The following is a 22,788-nucleotide window of genomic DNA, read 5'->3' on the forward strand; positions in this document are numbered from 1 at the left end:
GAAACAGTTCGGAGCGACCACAGCCAGAGCGAACACAGCGGGGCAGAGTGTCAGGAATAGTCTTTGGTGTACACATCAATACGGCCTATTTGCACTACTGTTTAGTGCAATGCAGTGTTTTATTCTATGCCTTTTTATTTTCGTATATTATTTCAATGAATACAATTTATTTATTCATAAAAACAAGATCTGGTCTTCAAATCTTTTTTCCAAATATAGGTCGTCTTACAATGGGGTTTGTGTTTATATTCGAACCAATACGGTACAGCGGGCGCTCACATGACGATAAGCATTTCCTGGTGCATAATGTGACGCTTCAGAACCTAAAATCCCGTTTCTCCCCGTTGACACGACAACACATAACCGGCGTTTTCAGAAATCTCCACATTGGCCGGAGTTTTTAGAAATGATCGTTTTCTGTGATAAGACAGGGCCTCGGACAGGGGGTGTTGCAGCACCCCCAGCACCCCTACTTCCCGCGGTACTGGGTGCAACTTACAGCTGAATGTAGTGCCATGTTGTTAAACGAAAACCTACGCTAGCCTGGCTCGCTCTCGCGCATCTCTGTTCGCGCTCGTGCATGATTGCGCGTCCAGGTACTTGGAATGGGTGGAGTCAGAGTCAGCGTTGAAGGAGAGGGGGTAGGACCATTTGAGTTGTGTATTTTCAAAATCTGCTGGCGTTTCGCAAATCCCATACCCAACCTTTAATAAAAAACATGATTTGGCAAACGCATCAGACTCTATAGACGTCTTAAATCAGCCCACACAACTAGCACATTGAATCCACATTAACCACACCAACTGAATAAATAAATGGCCTATAACCACGCAAAAACACTACAAATGATGTCCAATTACATCAAGAACCAACATTAAACATCAAGTAAGCCTGTGGTGGTCCGTTTTACTTCGAAAAGCGTTCGTTACAAGAACTGTCATTTGTCACACAAAACCGGGAAACTCCAACCAAGTTCTGGTTAAACTCCTAAAGTATACATCACCGTACCTGGGAGACGTTAGACGGTTAGTGGGGAGACCGACCTGCTTAGTTTGGCCTGTATACTGAGCAGCAGACAGGTAAGTTAGAGATGACTGAGCACGAGTCGCCACATGCAGGTGAACTCATTAGCGCGGAGCGTGGCACTAATTAGTTAAACCACGTGCAGATGCGGCCCAGCGGGTTGCCTTGGTAACGGATATGCGACCACGCAAATACAATCCGCCGCCACGTGTCGCATTCATATATTTATTTATTTATTTATTTATTTATTATAGATTTATATATCTATATTTATTCATTTATTTATTATTATGATAATAATAATAATAATAATACGTGAAGCTATCCGTGGTGGTGAGGAAACGTGCGTGAAGCGCATGCGGCATGCCGCATCTGACAGTACGACGCAACCAGACGCCTGTGAGCGACGCGTCTCTGTCCATGTGCGTCTCTCTAGGGGACTCTCTAAATCGATATGGCGAGTGGATAGTGCCTATGGCGAGTGGATAGTGCCAGGATTCCCTGGAGAAGGATAACAACAACGTGTGAAATGAACGTGTGGAGAAGCTACGCCGCCGCCGTGTGGAGAGGATATGCACGCCGCCGCCGTTGGGACTGGGGTTCGATTCCCAGTCTATATATATAATTTTTTCTTCATTATTTTTCTGGTATTAATATATCCAATGACTTGTTGATGAATAAGTTGATGACATTTTATAAAAAACGTTAGTTTTTATGTGTGAGGGGAAAAACGGTCTGTCTAGTTACTGGACCAGATGAAATTAGACGGAGAGGTAATAAAGTCTGTCGGCACGAGGACCTTGGATTTATTAAGTAAAGTGGCAACGGTTGTACAGAGTCATAAAGCGTGAGAGATCGAATATGTCTAAGTCCCTAATCAGCGCTGATGGTTCGTCCAGAGCTTCGCCTCCGTGGAAGGTCTGCTTCAGAAGAAGATCAAGAGTCCCTGTGTGATACAGTCTTATGCTGTATCCTCCTCTCGATGAGGTGTGTGCGTTTGAGGTGTGTGTGGTTCTGTGTGTTTTTGCTTGACCTTGGCTCTCAGGCCCTGGTATATGCATGTGTCCTCCTAACGGGGGAGAGCTCCTCAAAGTGTCTCCTGTGTGATAAATTAATGTGGCTCTCCCGTTCTTGAGGATGACTGGTGCATTGTCTGAGTGTCCACCATTTGCCTGGCTGAGAAATGGGGCCTTCGGCTCCGGCCTTGACCTGACTATATATTATCATGTTTGTGTTATGTGTTCGTTGGGATAGAGCAAGAGTTGACTATATTGTAATGTGCCTGCCATGTGATGTGCTCATCAGGCGAGGGTAGGAGTTAGCTATATTTATAATGTACATGTGATGTACTCAGCAGGTTATTTTGCCCAACATGTGTCAAAAAGACAAACTGTTTTAAAACAGATCTCAATGTTTTGATGATTGTATGGGCATGATGTCACTTCATAGGGCAGAGGGGTATTCCACAAAGCCGGTTTTATCACATAACCGGGCAAATTAACCCAGGGTTTGCGGTAACCCTAGGGTTTCCGTTCCAAAATGAACACGGTATGTTAGTTACTATAGCAACATATGCTCTGAATCAAACCTGGTCGGACCAGGTTTTGTGCAGGTTAAGTTTGGAACATAACCCGGTTTTGGGGATTTAAAGCTGCGTTCACCGCAGATTCCATGTGTTCACAATGGCATGCCCTTTTGATGAGAGCCCTGTTGATACCGGAGCGCCAATTATTCGTGCAATCCACCGGGAGAGATTTCTAAGACCACGCTATATCCGGATGACTTTTTGCTGGAGAGATACAGATTCTCACGCAAAACTTTAATATATTTAAATAACTTTCTCCACAGTACCTTGCAGTGAATACATTAACGCCTCGACATGTTTCGATTGGTAGTGATTTTCACCTCTTGATATTGATTTATTTTCATTTTGAAAGAAACGACACATCTCTCGCACATCTCAACGCCATCTCTCGTTCGGTTGTTTAGAACTGAAAATCCGGTTCCCAGGACAACATGACATTTTCACTTTCAAGCGGCCCGTTTCCCCATTTCGATCAGGGTTTCCATGATCCATAAATCACTTCTTTGTAGGTTTGGCGTGGACGCGCACAACCCTGTGTTGATTGAACTAATGCATAACCGGTGCCGTAGAACCGACAGCTCTGGTTTAGTTGGCACAGGCTCACTCAACCTAGAGTTCAGCGTTAACTCTGTTTGTTAAACGTCCGTTCGTGGAATACCCCCCAGGCCTATGACATTTGTTTTCTATCTAGGCTATATTATTCACTTTCTTTTTCAAAAGTTGTAGTTAATATATAAATCAATGTAACAATGTAAATGATCACAATGGAATTTCTTTGATGAAACAGAAAACATTTGTGAATTAACAACCGCATTCATCTGTGTTTCAAAGTAAATTTTAAGCATCGATCATTCAACAGAATCTGTGCTTTGCCTTTGACAGCAGATAATTAACCATACAAATGTTGAATTTGAGAAGGCAAGAAAGAAGAAAAACATTATTGGGCAGATAGAAGACTTCATTGTAGCACTAGTTGTAAGCCAACATGTATTATTTTGGCAGACGGCCAAACAAAAGCTTTGATTGTAGTCATCCAATAAGGGTCTGGCAAAGCATAAAAACGTGGAACTGGGACGAGACGCTTCGGCAGGTTTAGAACCGGAACCACAGGAACCAGAATCTGGGAGGCAGGCAGGAGAAGTGGAGGTGTGGGCAAGTGGTTGAAGAGCTGGTTTGGTTGACTGGAGAGGAGGCTCAGGAGCAGGCCTCAGAACAGAAGATGGAGCCTCTCTGGGCTCGCGACAGTTCTCCCTGTGCAGTGCCTAAAAGTATTACCTTTTTTGTATAACAAAGCATAATATCAGATGACAACATGGCTACACAGGAAATGGCACAGATACTAGGTTATTATTGCCTGGGTAAAGTGTTTATAAACTCAACATCTTGTGATTGTTGCAGTATTTATCACACTAACCCAGGCTTGGAGCTCAACATACCTCGCTAACCCTCTAAGCGAGCTTCGTGGTACAGGGCCCCGGTATCACGCGATTGCGTGCTCCTGCGCACGAACGTTAATCTATTGAAGCGTGTTCCAGAGCACGATAGTCCGACTTTTTGCGTGTTACACAGAACGAAATGTAAACCAATGCATTCTGAATGGGAGTGTTCTAAGACAATTATATCTGTACGGAGCTCCATAAGGGACATTAGGGAGAACGCTCCCGGACAGAACCTTAGTTTGGAAGTCATGCTTAGTGACACGACAAATAGCCTACTTCCAATTGAAATACAAAATTTAGAAAATAGGCCTACGTGTCCCTGATCACGTTTCAATAGATTAAATAACGTGACAGTGTCACGTATTTTCGTGAGACCATACCCGTACTTCCATGAGTATACTTAAAGGAAGTATACTATCCGCACTATCTACTACGTTATTTTTTCAGATGTGAGTGCTGTTCCAAATCGAGTACTCCGTGGTGCACTAACCGGAAATTACGATCACGACTGCCACCGTGGATCCTCCCCCGCAATAAACATCCCGCTTTGAACGGTGAACTCTACGCCTAGCAACTATAAAAACTACAAAATGACTCTATTAATGCAGGCTATGTGGAAAATGCGCCGACTTTGGCTCAGCCTGGCTCCGCCTCTTCCGCTACGTAGCTAAGATGGCTGCCGTTGAGTACGGGGAGTGTCCTTCGATCCACGGGACTCTCTAAATCGACGCCACTTCGACCTGGGCGGGACTTTACGTCCTACGTCACTCGCTATGGGTGTGCATGTGTAAAATCTAAGTGGCATCTTGAGCCGTTTTTGTGATACAATTTTACTTCCGCATCTCAAACGCTCGTTTTCGAGCGTGACGTAGGAATTGGTAGACGGACGTTCTAATCATCATAGACTACATAGGCAACATAACAACAATGGATAACAGTTTCGGACCACTTCCGTACAATTTTGAGCCAGCTAGCCGTGAGGGAGAACAGCAACCACCTAAAAGGGGGAGACACCATGGCAATAGGAGGGAGATAGAGTTGTGATGTCAGGAGAATTATGGTGAACCAGGAGCGGCTGAACATCAACACGGCCACGGAGGAAGAGCTCATGACCCTGCCCGGGGTCAACCGCCCCGTGGCGCGGAGCATCGTGGAGTACCGGGACTGCATCGGGGGCTTCAAGAAGGTGGAGGACCTAGCGCTGGTGAGTGGGATAGGCGCCAGCAAACTGGAGATTATTAAAGTGAAGATCTGCGTGTCGAGTAGGACCAGTTCGTCGCAGCACTCCCCGTCCTCCCTGCGGAGAGACCCGGAGCATATGTCCTCCTGCAGCGGCATGAACATCAACACCGCCACCCCGCCGCAGCTCATGAGCATCCGCGGCATCACAGAGAAAATCGCCTGGAACATTGTCGCCTATCGGACCCAACACGGTCCGTTCAAGAGCATCGAGGACCTGGTTCGGGTCGATCACATAAACTGCTCCCTACTGGACAAGATCCGTTTCCAGGTGTTTGTGGAGCGCTCAAGAACTCCGTCCACCAATACCAACAGCGGGCTGACCTACGCTATATATAAATGCAGACCATTTACACGGGTCGGTCCCATCCGAGCCCAACCTCATTCAGCCTCCGGAGCGACGACCTCGACCTCCCGCCGGGAGGACCCACGCAGATGGTGTCCCTGCGGCCCCGCGTGGCACCGGCCCCGGGCCCGCGGGACGGCCGGGCCGCGGTGCGCCTGGCCACCTGGGACCTTCAGCGCTGCTCCAGTGAAAAGGCCAACAACCCTGGCGTCAAAGAGGTCGTGTGTATGCCCCTACTGGAGAACGAGTGAGTACAACTAACGTGAGGGTTTGCAGGCTCGAAAGCCTGCTCCATCCTTTCTCCGATCGGGGAAACTGTGAAATCGGAGATGGTCGGACAGGAGGTCGGAGTTGGAACAACCCCCACAGATACAAAACCTCATCTCATCGATTAGAAAAACCCCAAAACCACAGGGGGGGGAAATACAAGACCCCTCACCGCGGTAACTACTCACAACTACGCATAGAGCTGAGGCAGCAACAGCGACCGCGTCTACCAATTCCTACGTAATATGACGCGTTTGACGTATCACATAAAAAAACAACGGTTTTTGAAGCCTTGCTCAAAATAGTCACTTTAAAACTGGATTTTTTGCCGATATACTTTTTTAAACTGATAAAATCCTGCATTTTAATTTCAAAGAGAAATTTTCAGAGAATGTTATGCATAAATATTTTTAAAAACATTAACTTCCAATACGCACTTTAACAGGCCGATCCTTTTCTTGCGCTCCTTCGTTGAACTGCCACTCGCGTCGATGAACAGTCCGAGTTTTCACTGTAATTCCCTCTAATAGCATTCGGTAGACACCAATGGTTTCCTTTGGCGGGTTTTATTGTAGCCTTTTACTCCAACTCCACCGTGAAAACTATAGATGAATACATACACAGTACAACAGAAATCACGGCATAAGCTTTACATAAAATCATAAATTACACGGCACACAAAGAGCCAAACAAGCAAAACAAAATACAGGGAAACAACAAAAAACATACCTCGTTGGCTGCATGCTATTTACAGTGACTTTGAAACTAGATTCTTTTCGGCGATGCGTATCACAAGCTGTTCACCTTCTCTCATGCCGCATCTCTAACTGACAGAGAATCTTCTAAAACATCAGCCTTACAAGTGACGTCATTCAACAAACTATTTAAATACAATTTTAAACCCGAATAACGAACACAATTATTGAATTACTAATATAAACAAAAATGAATTTCCTTATGTCTTATAATATGAAAATAATAATTAAATTACAGAAACCTTTTAATGATGACAGTTACAGGTATTCATTTCTCTTTTTGGATTTCTGCTTACCTATTATTTCGGGATATAACCTTTATGTTCTGTAAAGTTAAAGCATACTTATAATATCAGACCAGTTACAAGTGTATCCAGAGCTCAATACGACCATCTAAGTAGAAAATCAATCTTAACAACAAAGGAGCACAAACAAGGCTAACAAACAAGTCATTCAACGATGTCCAGGATCCAAGTCTAGCAACAGACATGGAGAGATAGCATGTTTTCTACTCAACTGAGTTTCCCCTATTGCATTTCATACCTACGCCACGCAGAGCCTGTTAGAAGAGGAGAGATGTCTCAGCCTCCTGGTTCGGAGGTTCTGCATCGTCTGCTCTGCTGTCAGGTTGGCCTGCTGAGAGACCAGTATGTATTGCCAAGAGTGTATGGGAAATATTCACCCGAAGCCGGCAGCAGCCATCGCATCTGCTCAACCCTGTTTCCCGTTCAGCCTGACTTTATGCCATCTGTTGTTTGGGCCATTATGTTGAGTTGAAGCTAGGATGTTCAGCGTTTTCTAAATACATATTTCTGCGCTCACACACACGCGCACACGCACACACACACACACACACACACACACACACACACACACACACACACACACACACACACACACACACACACACACACACACACACACGCGCATGCATGCATGCATGCAGCGATTTTATGCGCTATGCACTATTGTTTTGAGACAACTTTATGTTTACTCTTTAGTTGGAAGAATCCAAATGATGACTTCAAGAAGACGTAAAACTCAGCGGGGTTCCCCTCTATAATAATTTGACACAGTAAGAATCTTTATGCGAATTGGTCCGACATCAACATTCATTCATAGCCAGACAGTCAAAGGAATCACAACACTTTGTCTGAACATTAATAACCCAACGTACCACAAATGCAATGAAGTAGAATGCATTGAGTCTTCAATGTCACTTGGAAATTTTATGAAATACTGCATAACAAAAAACTTTTTATCCTTTGATAATTGCAATGAAAATGTAAAAAATGTAACATTTCAATGGGGGGGTTCAAATGAAGGGTTAAAACATATATTAATTCCTCGTTATCAAAGCCTCATTCTGTCCATTAATGTTAAACTCTAGAAAAAAAGCATCTGAATCATGGCTGATGTATATTTATTTACCTGCTCCAAGGTTTTATCATACAGTGGCCACTAGGTGGCAGCATAACCACATGTCCCTTCAGATTTAGCTCTTAGCTAAAAAAAACTCCGTAATGTTTTGCTAATATCTTTAAAATGACATGTCGTGATGTGTTCTCGGTCGACTTTAATAACCATTAAGGGAATCATCTCCTCACCTTACCATCTTGTTACATCGCTTAACACACGATATCTACTACACTTTATTCATTTCGACACAAGCTATCAATTTGACGTTGGGAATGCAGGTTTGACCGCCGTAAATGTGATTAAAACGCTATAAAATGAAGCCTTTCATGGGTCCTAAATATGTTAAAGTATTAAAATATGGATTTTGATTTACAAAGTGTTGTTTAGAGAAAAGAACGCGACCGCTTTGGCCGTCAGGGCAACACAACGAGGGCAGCATTCCTCCACACCTCTCCCATTAGAGGGGACTGGTAACCAGTGGGCGCAGCGCAGGTCCAGTCGAGCTCCCCGTCTGAACGCTGCACGCCGCGGCTCCTGGTTCTCAAGCAAAGCTACATCGGAGGAGGAAGAACAGGGGGTTTTCGGATATCATCCAACCCAGTGACTGTATGCAACGTTCGGCTGATAGAAGCAGAGCCCGTCGTGTTGGAGGATTAGGATGTCGGAGTTCCTGGTGAGTCTGCTCGGAGAGCGGCTGGTCGACAGTGAGCAAGCCGAGGTGGACGTGCAGGCGCTGGGCGGCAGGTTGTCCCTGGTCGGGCTCTACTTCGGCTGCAGCCAGAACGCCCCGTGCAAGCAGTTCAATGCCAGCCTGTGTGAGTTTTACAGCAAATTTAAGAAAACCTCTGAACATAAGGATAAATTGGAGATCGTCTTCATCTCGTCCGACCAGGACCAGAAACATTGGCAGGACTTTTTACAGGAGATGCAATGGCCTGCGTTGCCGTTCAAAGACAGACACAAAAAGGTAAGTTGTGGTGATAATGTCAGTGCAATAATAATTGAGTTGTGTTGTACTATTTTTGTGGTTGGATAAAGTCCATGGGTATTATAGGCAATGTTGCAGCCATGTGTCTTTGTGCACAGGTGTATTTATTATTGGAAAGGTCATAGTATTTCAATAATGTTTCTTTCTTCATAATATTTTGAGTCAAGCAATATAATAAAATTACGAGATCCTGTGTATCATCATTTAATAGTAGTCTCTAAAAACGCCAACACCTACTGGAATATTATCACAATAATATCAGTTCAGGAAAAAAAAGGGAACAAATAAAAACAACAACATTATAGGTAATTGCTGCAAATATTTTCATTTATTTAGACACACACACACACACACACACACACACACACACACACACACACACACACACACACACACACACACACACACACAATATCGATAATAAAATGTATTGTAATTGATAGGACTGCAGGCCAAGGAAAGATTTGCTGAAGTTCACAAGGCCAATTTGTGGCATTATTTCTATGAATGTCTCTCGTCTCTCCTTTCTCTTTTGTATGTTAGGCCTCATTTTATAATTTCTGCTCCCTTTCTTCTGTGCTAATTTATAGAGTGGGGTTAAGATATTCAGTGTTATCCCTTCAAATTTGGTCTACAATAACACAAGATATACATCTGTTTCGTACAATAGATTACCCACTTCAAAATAAAAAAAATGTTGAAGACATCTCCCATTGTCAGATATTTAAAATACAGTCTGCATGTCATGAGACCAAGATAAGATAAAAATGACATATCTAAACCCCATCTACCAGAGTAACATGTATAACTACGTCTATGGTATGCAGAATCTACAAACATGGCTCAGTTGACAATACATTTACAATTTAATTTAATTCTGTTACCCTTACACGATCTCAACAAACTGCAGCTCACAAATTGAGAAGCAAATAAAAATCCCCAGCATAGCCCTGGTGTGACCTCGGGTATTAACAACAGTATCTGGGAGATTGCCCTGATGCGTCTAATGGCTGTTGGAATATAATGATAGGGGATGGTTTACACTGCCGTGGCACATGTTGTGTTGTGTGTTGCGGTTCTTTGGAGGGGAGAAGGCAGCTATGTGAGGAATCCAGATGCTTACCAGAGAGATGCCATGTTGAAATCTTCTCCATCATGCTCTGTTTATGTTGGGAACCATCAAAGAAATTGCTTGCTACAGCTGCACCCTCCCAGTCCAAACACAAATGACTGGTTTATTGCCCAATATCGTATACAACAAGGATTTTAATGATTCCCAAATTAGTTTTAAGGTTCATTTTTTAATTAGTCAGCATGTTTCAAGGGAAATTAATTTACCTGAATCAATGCCAATAAATGGTTCATTTGAAATCAATGGGTGCAATAAAACAAAACCGCAAAACCCACAGCATCTTTACGTTGTGATTCTCTATAATTAGTTTAAACTGTTGAATAGGCTTCTGTGTTTTCAGAGAGGGTGGTTTCGCCTTCTGGGGGCGGGGCTGAACGAAAGTCACCGTATGGCTTCAGCCAGCCTCTGTTTAGGCTGCACTGTGGTGTGTTTGAACGCCACTCAGATTGCCAAAGATTGTTTCTGTTTCACTTCATTATGCATTCCAGACATAAAGGAAGGGTGGTGTCGAGATGACTCGGCAGGGGGTGTGGCTTCTGCCCGGGAGGGGGGGGGGGGAGTGGTTTCGCCTTCTGGGGGCGGGGCTGAACGAAAGTCACCGTATGGCTTCAGCCTCCTCTGAATGCTTGTGGGAAAACATCTGTGGAAATCCACATGGCTATTGTTCACCAAGCAGGGCAGACATTATCGGGGTCTTTGTGCGCAGAGACCTGGGAACAGCCTGGTTCTGGGTGCCCGTTCCTCATACCAGTCGTGAACTGCAGCCTTTTTTTGTGGCATATTATTTCAGCTTGGAAAATGTATGTTCCAATCGGAAAATCTGTTGACAGCCACATGTTGGCTCTTATTCATTTGTGTGTGTGTGTGTGTGTGTGTGTGTGTGTGTGTGTGTGTGTGTGTGTGTGTGTGTGTGTGTGTGTGTGTGTGTGTGTGTCTTTATTTTTTGTCAGTGGTGTAGCAGGTCATTAAATGCACTCCGGTATTTCCCCTCATCCACAGTTCACACCATTATCCATAGTCTGTTGATAAACAAACTATACCGATAGGACCCGGCTTCATTCACATAGAGCCAACTCCCCAGGTCTGTCAGTTCTATCAGCGGGCTAGTCCAGGATGAGACGAGTATCCATTTGTTCCACCGAGAGGCTGGCCGTGTAGCCTCGGTGTGATCAGGAGGTTCACGTTACAGGCTCGCAGAGAGTGAAGTGGCCCACACAGGCCCCCCTCCTCTCTGGCTTGGCGTTGGCACTTATAAGCTAAACCCCCCCCGTCGCCCCCACCTTAACTCATCTCCCTGCAGCGGGGAGCAATTTCTCTTCAATCGCCTCTTTCAGAGCCTCCCCATCACCCACCCCCTCAGGGGCCCCCCTCGCCCACCGCCTCCTGCCCAGCATCGCCCTCCCCCTCCTGGGCTGACCTAGCGCAGTCGTCCGCCCAACGCTTTGCATCACAGTACATGTTTCCATTCCCTTCTCAAACACCGCAGGGGTGAGCTGGACCCATGATGGGGGAAGACTGCGTTGCGTTATTCTGGTTAACGTTCTCCATCCGTGAACCTTGACCTTTTATGCGGTTGTTTCCAAATAAATTCGTCATGTACTTCTGCGGTTGGTTTGTCGTCACGACTACAACGGACAAGCTACATTAGCGTTTGTTTCATTTCCTCACCAGTTTTGTGTAGTACCTACTTTCTGTATCATTACTTTTTAACATTGGTTTGTTTTATGTTACTTTACGTTAATATATCCGTACACTGGCTTCCATTTTGTATAGTTTTAAGCAGACTAAATTCTCCGTGAACTTTTGGGACGGATTCAACAAGACACTGGAGACATTCCTTGGTGCAACCCTGTTTCTGCAGAAAGCATTCAGGTTGCAAACCTCCAGTCCAGCCCCCTCCCAGACAGTGTTCCCAGTGGGTCTTTGGCGGGAGTGGAGTTCGGGTGAAGTTTGCCGGAAGTTTGAAGTACACAGAAGTCATCGTCATGTTCCATAAACGTGTGGCATTTAAATGAAGTGCAGTTGCAACCAAGGGCTCTGCTCTGTGCCAAGAAAGCATTCCCTTTCCCCACACCCTTTCCCCATTAGCAACCTGAACACACTCCCCCTTTCCACACTATTCTTAGATGCTTTCGCTTTTTTAAATTTGTGTCAGCCTTCATCTGTTCTAATCCTCGACTTTCAAATAATTGTTCTGCGTTTTACGTCCGATTCCAGTCCTTCCTTTTGAAGCAGGAGGGTGTGTTCCAAACATTTGCCGTCACACTTGGTATCCTCTCGTAGGATCTCAGGAGACGCTGGCATCGGTAGTTTGGGAGAGCGGACATCTGGCCGGCGTTGAAGGAGGCACAGCTGTCTGCGAGAGGAGGGTCTTCTTGGCTCACTGGCACTGCCTTACATGGAGCTGTGCAGCTCCACGTACGTAAATCAGAAGAGAATCCCTGCCAAGTCTTTGTGAAAGTCTAGCACTACTGAATGGTGATCAGACCCTGACGCTGCCAGGGCTGTTCCTGGGCTGGGAGGGGGGGGGGGATCCTAGATCTCTGGTGGGGAGAGAGGCCTCTTGTGTCGGGGCTCTCAGGACCTTCAGCCCGGTCACCAACGACAGGACGATCCTACTCTGGGCTCAGGGCCACAGCTGTGAGGGGCTTCGGAGAGGGGAGGCTCAAGGGGTCTGTCATCAGCATGTCACTGGGGTGATGACGGGAGGACCTCAACCTGTGCCTCGTGCTCCTCTGTGTCTCTGGGCCTGCACTAGGCCATTGAGTTCAGAGGAAAGTAATTTCAAGCGATGACATGTTGCTATTCATCTTGTGACCGGCGCACAAACTCCCGGTCTGCGTGCGGTTTGGCGTTATCTCCGGGTACTTTCAGTTTCGGTAATTCACTTTTACACTTGGCCATGTTTCGCCGTGTACAAAATACGTTTTTCGGACGCCAATTGGATTTGGGTAGAGCGGTACTAGCGTGACGGCATCGTAAACAACGGTACACGTCCTGTGTGCTGCAGTGCAGCAGCTAGGGGCTGCGATGGATTAAGAACACATGGAGGGGGCTTCGTGTCCGATGGAAATCAAACACAATCTCCTGATTCAATTGGACATGATCCCCAGTGGCCCCAGTGGCACAAAGAATTACAGGGCACTCTGGCAATCTGAACCAGCAAAGCACTGGTACGTGATTAATGGCTTTTCAAATGAAGAGACACAATGAGATTACCCTGGTGGAAGCTCTTTCTGCTTCGAAATGCAGACTCCCAAACACAGATGTTAGGAGTAAGAGAGCGTAGGTAGTTCATGCTTTTTTCATTCCTGTTGCTATCAACATAATCATGACTGTGACCGATATTGGCCCCCAGTGGCTTTGCTGGGCTGCACGGACCGTATTAATGACATCATATCATTGTTGAGACCTAATGTTCCCAGGGGTTAAGTAATAAGGAGTAAGCAATCAGGATTAAGCAATCAGGATTAAGCGTTAAACAGAAGGAAATAAAGACAAAAGCTAAATGTAGTGATTAGCTAGCATGTCGGGCTAATCCTCGACCATGGGATTAAATAATCGTACAATTTCTGCTCCACTTGTACCACATTTGACATGTACTTAACTTAACACCAGATTTATTTTTTTCTGTTAATTAAATATCAACTGTGTTTTTATAATGCTCACTGTGTCGGAAAACCGAACATGTAGATGATTATAGCTCACAGTGTTTGCTTTTATTGTTTACCATGCATGATGATTTGCAGCATCAATTATTGATTTAAAAACTGTGATTCCAACATACGGTCGGGCTAAGATACCGTGGCCACAGCCGTATGTCAAGACCCTACCCACGGCGATGTGTCAACATGCGTGTGTGGGTGGGATTCAGTTGTCTTAGTATGTGTACTGGAATCAGCAATCTCCAGCCATCTCCCTCTCCTAGCAACCTTATTCAGCATCTGATTATATTGAACTCCAATAGTGAATCATTGAGTATTCACGCCAGTCCGGGTGATGGTAATCGGATCTCACTCACACGTCAATCAGCAGCCCAGATAGTATCTCTGTGTGTTTGTGTCTTCTCTCTCTGTCTCTGTCTCTGTCTCTGTGTGTGTGCATTGCTTTAGAGCCTGCTGTGTTGTGTACCTCCTCAGCTGTGAGTCTCTGTTGTCTTGCATGTTTGACAAGAGCTTACAGGAGGAATGTGGGCAGCTTCCAACGAGGCAGGAAGCACCCAGTGGGCGAGGGACAGACCCAGGCGGAGGGCTGGCCCGGGTCTCTCTACCGCTCAGCCCGGGCTTGAGTTTCAGTCCCTCTCTCTCTCCGCGGATGTCCATTGTTGCTTCTTTAGAAAGCGGGGGGACAATATTGTGAGAGGCTGTCAATAGAGGAGGCATCACGGGGCTTCGGTACTGACTCCTAAGTTACCCCAACCGGGAGTTGCCCAAACAGTCGCGCTCTGTACCTTCTTGTACCTTTCCCCCCCCCCCATTGCTACTTTGCAATCCACTCTGTTTTGGCCTCCGTTATCTGGGCCTGTAGAGAAATTGACACGGCAGAATGGTTACACTGCGACGCAAGCCTTCAGCCCGTTGCCCATCAGCGCTGCGGCTGCTGGGAACCTCTAGGACTGGTCCTTCCTGCCTCTCGTGTCCACACGGCCTCTGTCTGGAGGTCCACACAGCCTCTGTCTGGAGGTCCACACGGCCTCTGTCTGGAGGTCCACACGGCCTCTGTCTGGAGGTCCACACGGCCTCCGTCTGGAGGTCCACACGGCCTCCGTCTGGAGGTCCACACGGCCTCCGTCTGGAGGTCCACACGTCCTCAGTCTGGAGGTCCACACGTCCTCAGTCTGGAGGCCACTCCGGGGCTCCACTCCGGGGCTCCACTCTGCGGTCTCCGAGCCCAGAACTTTCCGAAGGAGCACAGGGACGTCAGGTCTAACAGACACAGCCGTGTTTTTGCGGCGGCTGAGCAGCAACACTCCGGACGAGAACAACAGATCATTCATCTGCTGCCACGTTCTCCTCGGCCGCTCCGCGGCCCGGAGCCTGCCAGGTACTGACTGCCAGTCAGGGAGACGTAGCTCTGGTTTTATAATTAACGACTAGCAGAAGCTTCTCGCAGGGATGTTGGTTTCCTTGGACGGCGTTGCAGCCGGGGAATAAACGGATGGCTGTTATCCCCGTAATACCCCCCCGATCCTGTCCCTGTTTCCCGTGGTCGTTCCTCCTCAGCCTGATTGCGTCGCTGCCACCGCGGTCGAATGGCAGCTCAGATACTCATCAGTCGGCCATGTTGCCTCCGTTCACGCAAAGCCGACGTGCTGAACAGGGTTTTACAGGCGGTTGCTCCTCTACACACACACACACACACACACACACACACACACACACACACACACACACACACACACACACACACACACACACACACAAATGCAGAGTCACAGTTAGACACAAATAATCAGACACACCACATACAAATGCAGACACACACACGCATACAAATGCAGAGACACACACACAGGGATAAGGACACAGACACACACCACTATCCCTCTACACCTAAGCCAGCCAGCCAACCCCCGGCATAATAACAGCCTAGCGCCCGTAGGGGAGGATGGGGTACCCCGTCATCCGGAACAATCTCCCAGCCCTCCTCCCCCACCTCCTCTTTCGTTATCGTGTCAGATTGAGGGCTGCTCTCTGTGATTACCCGGCGTTCTGCAGCCCATCATCCCTGCTGATTATAGATCCGCTCTGAAGGCTGACGCTCTCAGGGATGCCTGCCCAGGAGCCGGCTCCAGAGAGGAGCGGCCGTGCGTGTGGGGCTCGGGGCTCGGTCAATCTGCATTACTGTGGAAGACAAAGATATTATATACTATATCTATCTCTCTCCACTACAAAGGGCCAGCCGTGTGTGTGTGTGTACACCAGATCATCATCATCATTTCGTGTTACCTGCATCATTCCGAGCCTCTCACGGTCTCCCCATATCTTCTCCCAGTGGAACCAGTGTTCCCAGTACTAAAGCGCTGCCGTGTTGATGGAGTGTCCGCTCCCCACCGGAGTGTTTCCATCGGCCTGCTGGTCCCGCTGCTCGGGTTGAGGGGGTGGGGGCTCAAGGTGTGGACAGACTCGCTGTCCCCGCACGACGCACTTTGGCCCTGGGCCCGCTTACTGACCCGCTTTACGTGTCAAAAGTATGCCGGAATGTCCAAATCATTTTTAAGAATATTTTGTTTATTTTAATTCCTATTTTAGTCTCTCTCTCTCTCTCTCTCTCTCTCTCTCTCTCTCTCTCTCTCTCTCTCTCTCTCTCTCTCTCTCTCTCTCTCTCTCTCTCTCGCTGTGGTTTAGGAGATGAGATGATCCCTGTGTACACGGCGGACAGTGTGGTGGCTGTGAGCCGGTAGGCTGGTTTAAGTGGTGCTGTAACAGACAAGATGGGAGCTAAGTCCTCACTCGGCCAGGCTAATGATGTGTGTGGGGACAGGGCGTCCTTCCCTTCCCCGTTCCGCTCCGCTGGGCGCCGCAGAGGGAAAGAGATTTGACAGAAGGCAGAGAGGATGACCTTCAATGTGAAATCCTTCCAGAGGAAAATGGTGGAAAAATAAAAATAGGGTGTTTTTTTCTTTTTTCAGGAAGGTTCGAGAAGTTTCCAGTGAGAAGCCAGATTGTCTTTGTGTTATTTGGTCTTAGCTTGTGTTGTTTCAGCGAGAAAGCAGATTCTTCATCAGTGAAGGGCTTGGACACACCCAGACATGTACAACAGCTTAAGACAGATGGGCTCTGTACTTTACATACAATTTATTTAGCTTTTTTCAACCGAGACAGCCAAATTAATCTAATCTGAATATGTAGCCCAAAAATAATAATTCAATTTCATCAAATTGATCAGATTTCCGGCCTATAAGCCCTGGAGCAAGTGTTTCTTGAGGAGGGAGGGGGAGGAGGGAGGGGGGAGGAAGAGGAGGAGGAGGAGGAGGAGGAGGAGGAGAGGAGGAGGAAGAGGAAGGAGGGATGGAGTGACTGAGGGAGGGGGAAGAGGAGGGAGGAGCAGGTTGGATGAAGGCGGAGGAGGAGTAAGAGGAAGGAGGGATCGAGGAGAAGGGAGGGGAAAGAAGAAGGAGGAAGGAGGACAAGGGTGGAGGAAGGAGGAGGGCTGAGGAGGCGGGCGGAGGGCAGGCCTCCTAATGATCTTGCGTCTCCGGGAGCTGTTGCCAATTAACACTTCCAAGAGAGGGCCCCTCTCGCCCGTCTTCTGAGATCATGTTACAGATTACACTGTTGTTGTTCACTCCTTCTTCAGGCAGGGCTGACCTTGCATACCTCATGGATCATCAGAGTGCTCCGTCTCACGGCTGGGACCCCGTTCAGCAGTACAGAAGTAGTGGAAAACGAGGCTGCTGCTAATCTCCCTTAGGATAATGAGCTGGGAAAAGGGAAAGATGGTTTTCCTGAAGAGATACGATTTCCATGATATCGACTCAGCGGTTTCCAACGAACTCTGTGGCACTCTGCACCCTTAAGTCAGAAACGCACCCTTTTGATCGGAGGAAAACCGAGCATTGGCAATTTTTTTTTACGTTATTTGTGTCGACGCGTGGCAGTGTTGCTAATTTTTGTGCTCTTCAGCAACGACTGCGTCTTACGGATGGAGAAGTGGTGTGGTTTGAGTGGGAGTCGGCGTCGGAAGAGGATCCGAGGAGACCCTCAGACATTCCCAGCAGATGTCTGACCTGAAGTTTGCTCGTTATTTCTGTTGGAGACGGCAGCAGTAAATGGGAGTTCTGGCTCCCCTCGCCCCCTCTACAGATTGCTCATAAATCCTCCCAAATCTACTCTTATTATGAATCACATTATGCATTTTGTGAGTGGAAATATTCAGAAATTGCTTGCTGCCATGGTTTCCCAATTTGCCGTGCCCGAGTCATTTGTTCACACCATTCCTTCCAAATAATTGCATGCTAAATCCCCCTGTGTGTGTGTGTGTGTGTGTGTGTGTGTGTGTGTGTGTGTGTGTGTGTGTGTGTGTGTGTGTGTGTGTGTGTGTGTGTGTGTGTGTGTGTGTGTGTGTGTGTGTGTGTGTGTGTGTGTGTGTGTATTGGCTGATTATAAAATACTATTGTATTGGGCTGGCTGCAAAAAATATAATGTAAATTTGATATTAACACACAATTCCCGGTTATATTTGTTGTCAAATAGATTGCATTTATAAGCTTTTCAGACTGCATTTACGTTCATTTGATTTAAATGATCACATGATCAACACATGACCAAATCATATTGCTCCCGTCCCAATCATATTGTGCAGGGTATGACATTAAGGTCCTCCCTATTGGTGTATAGCTGAACAAGTATTAAAACCAAAATAGGCTAATCATACAAATCAACTTTGCATCCTGCATATTATCGTTGTAAAAAGAAAATCGTCCTCTAAACCATAATCCCAAATTAGGTCTGACACAATCAAAGGAGTGATGTTGATTAATCGATCGTAAATAATCAATGCAGACTGAAGCCACACCATTCAGTCAAAGAAAAGACGTCTCTTCTGTTAGGGGGGGGGGGGGGGGGGGGGACTCTCACGGGCAGACTAGCTGTGACAGGATGAAAGCAGGCGTGGGAGTAGGTGATTATCTGTTGAGGAAGAGAATTCCCTCCTAACCCCCCCCCGCCCGCCCCGTACAGGAAGGAAGTGGAAGAGATGAAGGTCTCAGATTACGACATAAACCGCTTTTTGTAGTTGTTTGGGTGTTGCTGTAGAGTCTCCAACAACACAAAAGACACTACGAAACAATCCCCATTTTTTGTAGTTGTTTTGGGGTTGCTCTAAAGTAGAGTAGAGACCAAAGCAACTGCAAAAGCCTGCAAAAACACTTGTCTTCAGTGTAGGCTGTTCAGTGTGTTCCTCATGTCACGAAGGGGGTTTGTTTTAATATCAACATACATTTACCCAGCTGTCGAATTCCGTAGTGTACTAATCCCGCTAGGGTTTAACTCCTGTTTACTCAACCCTGAGCCCTGCTGCCACCAGCAGCACCGCACACATAAACACATCCAACGCAGTATTTACCCCCTCGATGGCGTAGCGTTTAGCGCACGCAAATCATCACCAACGCCGCCGCTGGCGCTACGCAGACAGATACTCCCCGCGGCGGGCTAGCTTTGGCGGCGCGGCAGGGGCTAATCGCTGTTTTGATGAGTCTGTTGAACCCGACGTGTTGGGGCCGGGGAGCCGCTGGATGAATGGGGTTACCAGCTTAAGCCCGTTGTCAGGGGCACCCAGGGGCCTCGTCTCCTCACCGGGGGGGCCGGAGCCGGCCCTTGGATACGAGTGTCCGGGCAATTAGTGACGGGCTCGCAGGGGTCTCGTGAAATGGGGATTAGTTGAGCACGGGGAGCTGGGGCGGCCCACTGGAGATCTGAGCTGGGTGGGTTAGCATTGGATGCTACAGAAAGGTGGGGCCGTATCTGTGCAAGGATAGCATTGGATGCTACGTAGCACAGGATGGTACGGGAAGGATGCTACATGAAGGTTGGGCCATATCTTTGAATGGTTAGGATAGGAGGCTACAGGAGGGTTGGGCTGTGTCAGTATGGATAGCATAGGAAGCTATGTATGGTTAGCATAGGATGCTACTGCAAGGTTGGGCCGTATCTGTGTATGGATAGCAAAGGATGATGCGTAAGGTTAGCATAGAATGCTATATATGGATTGCATAAGAGGCTACAGGGACGTTGGGCCGTATCTGTGTATGGATAGCAAAGGATGATATGTATGGTTAGCATAGAATGCTACAGGAAGGTAAGCATAGGAGGCTACTGGGAGGATGGGCCATGTATGGAGCCCAAGGCTAGGCTGCTCCGTTCTTCGAGAGGAGGAACGAGATAAGGAAACTTTTTTATGAAAATATTGGCTGCTGGAAGTTGATGGATCATAATTGTGATGGATCAAAGTATCAATGAAAAACAATCACACCGCTGCATCTGTTCTTTGGTTTTCCACTGATCCGAAATCTTGTGACAGCTGAGCACATTTTTTAAATCTGAGATCAAGAAGTGACGGCTCATTTCCTCCTTTGTGAGAATCCCATTTCTTCTCTTTGTCACGGTTGTCAAAGGTATTCGTTTTTCAGTTGGATACACATTCCAGTTTTGTGCTGCTTTTCCATCATGGCCTCCTCCCTCTGTTGCCTCAGTCTTTTTCAGGCAGATATCTGGGAAATTATACATAAAGTGACATTTTCCGTTTCCGTCTTCATTTTTCCTTTTATAACATCAATGAAATAAATGCAAAGTGGTGCCTTGGTGTTTTGAGGAGGGCCAAATATGGCACGAGTCTGGACCGTCAGGCCTTTGTTCGCCTGAAGAAGAGCGAACTCAAACCGGCGGTACAAAGGGCCTTCTGAGCTCAGAGGGGAGCCATTCCTGGTGTCCTGATTTGAAGCACATGTGGTTCTAGATTCAATCAGAGGCTGTGGGGGGGGGGAAGACAGGAAAATGACACGGAGACAAAATACCGTATCCTCCCTCTGGGTTTTATAGCACGCCAGAGCCTCACTCGCCACCTGTTCCTCTGATGGTACTGGCTGGCCTGTATGTGCAGGTGTGTTTAACAGGAGAGAGAGAGGTAGAGAGAGAGAGGTAGAGAGAGAGAGGTAGAGAGAGAGAGACTTTTTATTTATTTAGTTAACTACAGGTCCTTTAGAGGTACACGCCGGCTGTGATAGAACGTCCTCTGTGGTAGCAGCAGGTCACACTGTTCTATTCAGGGAGCTCCTATAGAGTTCTGTCAACAGCTTAGTGTTTTTTTTGTCCTCCACCGAGACGGGCGAATCAGTTGAACTGGAACTCGAATTAAGGCCAAATCTGGAGTTCTCGTATCAGGAATGTCTGTGTCCCTGCCAAGTTCCTTTTCCACTTCCCTCTCTTCATCTATCGTATAATTATGGCGCAGGGTATGAGCCAAAGGTTTGAACGCTAGGCCCCTAATGACAGCGGGGGAAACAGAAACTGACTGAGCGATTACTAGCTCTGATCAAGACCGGTGAGAAGATTTGTAGAAACCTCGCTGGAGAACTCTGAGAACTGAAGGTATTCGCTTGGGTCCTTAGAGACCGATCTCAAGTGTGTCGGGGGTTGAAATGGACGTTTATAAAACGAGAGATTAAGAGATCACTGGTGGAATAACATGTGCTCCGACCAGGCCTTTCATGGAGAAGAGTTTGTTGCTTGACACCCGAAGGTAGAGCAGGATTCTCCTCCCTGCCCAGTGTCTCCTGGTTTAGCTCGTCCCCCGGGTCTGGATCAAACATACGGACGGCCAGATACGGGAGGCCTCCAAGGAGAGTCTAGATGTGGTTGTCGGCACACTTTCCCCCGTTTTATTTTAAGGCTTCAAAATGTGCTCTTTGAAACAGTTACTGCTACAAACAAGATGGCTGTAGCTTGTTTCTTGTAAAAAAGTATTTTGGAGTTCGAAAGATATTCTTACTGTGTAGTGGTAAGTGGAGGAAAATATTAAAAAAAAAAAGTCAGGTTTGGGATTACCAGTGGGAGAGGAGATACTGTTATTACCCTCCTTAATCACCGGCGGTGGTTGTACCAGCGGTGAAATATTAAAGTGCACTCTCACGCTTAAAGCCCATTATCAGAGCTGGAGGTTCTTCAAGTGTGTGGCTTTCCCACACGGCGGAACAGCAGGGCTTGATGTTGGAACAATGTCCTTGGTTGTTATTTCGCCCTGTATCAGGGAGATAAAGATTGAAGCCTCTGGTTTGGGAAATGGAAAATGAAAGCTTGACTGCCCCCATTCCTCTTCACTGTTTTGTACTCCCTTTGCAGTTTGTTTTATTTATTCTTTTTTTCTTAAAAGTCGTTTTTATTTCTGTAACTGTTTTTATAAATCATCAACTGAAGCCGCGGCCAAGCTTAATATCTTGCTGGGATCTGAGTGTGGACGACTGCAGGGCAGACAAGGCCATTTGTATAATCCTGGATGGAGAAAGCAGATTGCGGTTGGGATCCGGTATCTGATGGATGGATGAACCACACACTGCATGGCGATATTACTGATAAAATACTGGGCTGATTTACTGTGTGTGTGATTATTTATTGTGCGTGCAATATTACTGATAAAATACTGGGCTGATTTACTGTGTGTATGTGCACGTGTGCGTGTGTGTGTGTGTGTGTTCCATATCTTTGGGTACCGAGAAAAGCGCTATATAAAACCTATGTATTATTATTATTATTATATCTGATGCAATGCATTCCCAATGTTTGGACGAAATTGAAGAGGAGCTGGAAATTGTTTTTTCCTTACAAAATCCTTGTCAGGCAGGAGCGGAGGGATAAGCACAAAATGGACTTCCCGTCTTATGTATTATCTCTGTGGCTCCTGGGTAGCGGGATATTCTGCTTTTGGACTTCCTCCCCCTCCTACTCATGCTTGCTTGCCTGTGTGGTCCCACACAGATTACCCTGACCGGCTGTCCTGGAAGAGTCTTCCCATAAGCCTCACTTCCGTCCGATGGTAGATGCACTGCATTTATAAAGCGCTTTTCTAACCAGTGGCCACTCAAAGCGCTTTACAATACTGC

At 46.8% G+C, this 22,788-nt stretch overlaps 1 protein-coding gene across 1 annotated transcript in view; it reads left to right on the top strand.

The window, feature by feature from the left end:
• The first annotated feature begins 8,172 nt into the window (after positions 1–8,172).
• Positions 8,173–22,788, top strand: part of nxn (nucleoredoxin) — a 50,035-nt gene continuing 35,419 nt past the window's right edge. Inside the window, 1 exon segment of the mRNA XM_060076198.1 lies at positions 8,173–9,040. Within this exon segment, the coding sequence (XP_059932181.1) occupies positions 8,732–9,040 (309 nt within the window). The 5' untranslated portion in view covers positions 8,173–8,731.

The sequence above is a fragment of the Gadus macrocephalus genome, chromosome 16 (genome assembly GCF_031168955.1).
Source record: "Gadus macrocephalus chromosome 16, ASM3116895v1".
NCBI lineage: Eukaryota > Metazoa > Chordata > Actinopteri > Gadiformes > Gadidae > Gadus > Gadus macrocephalus.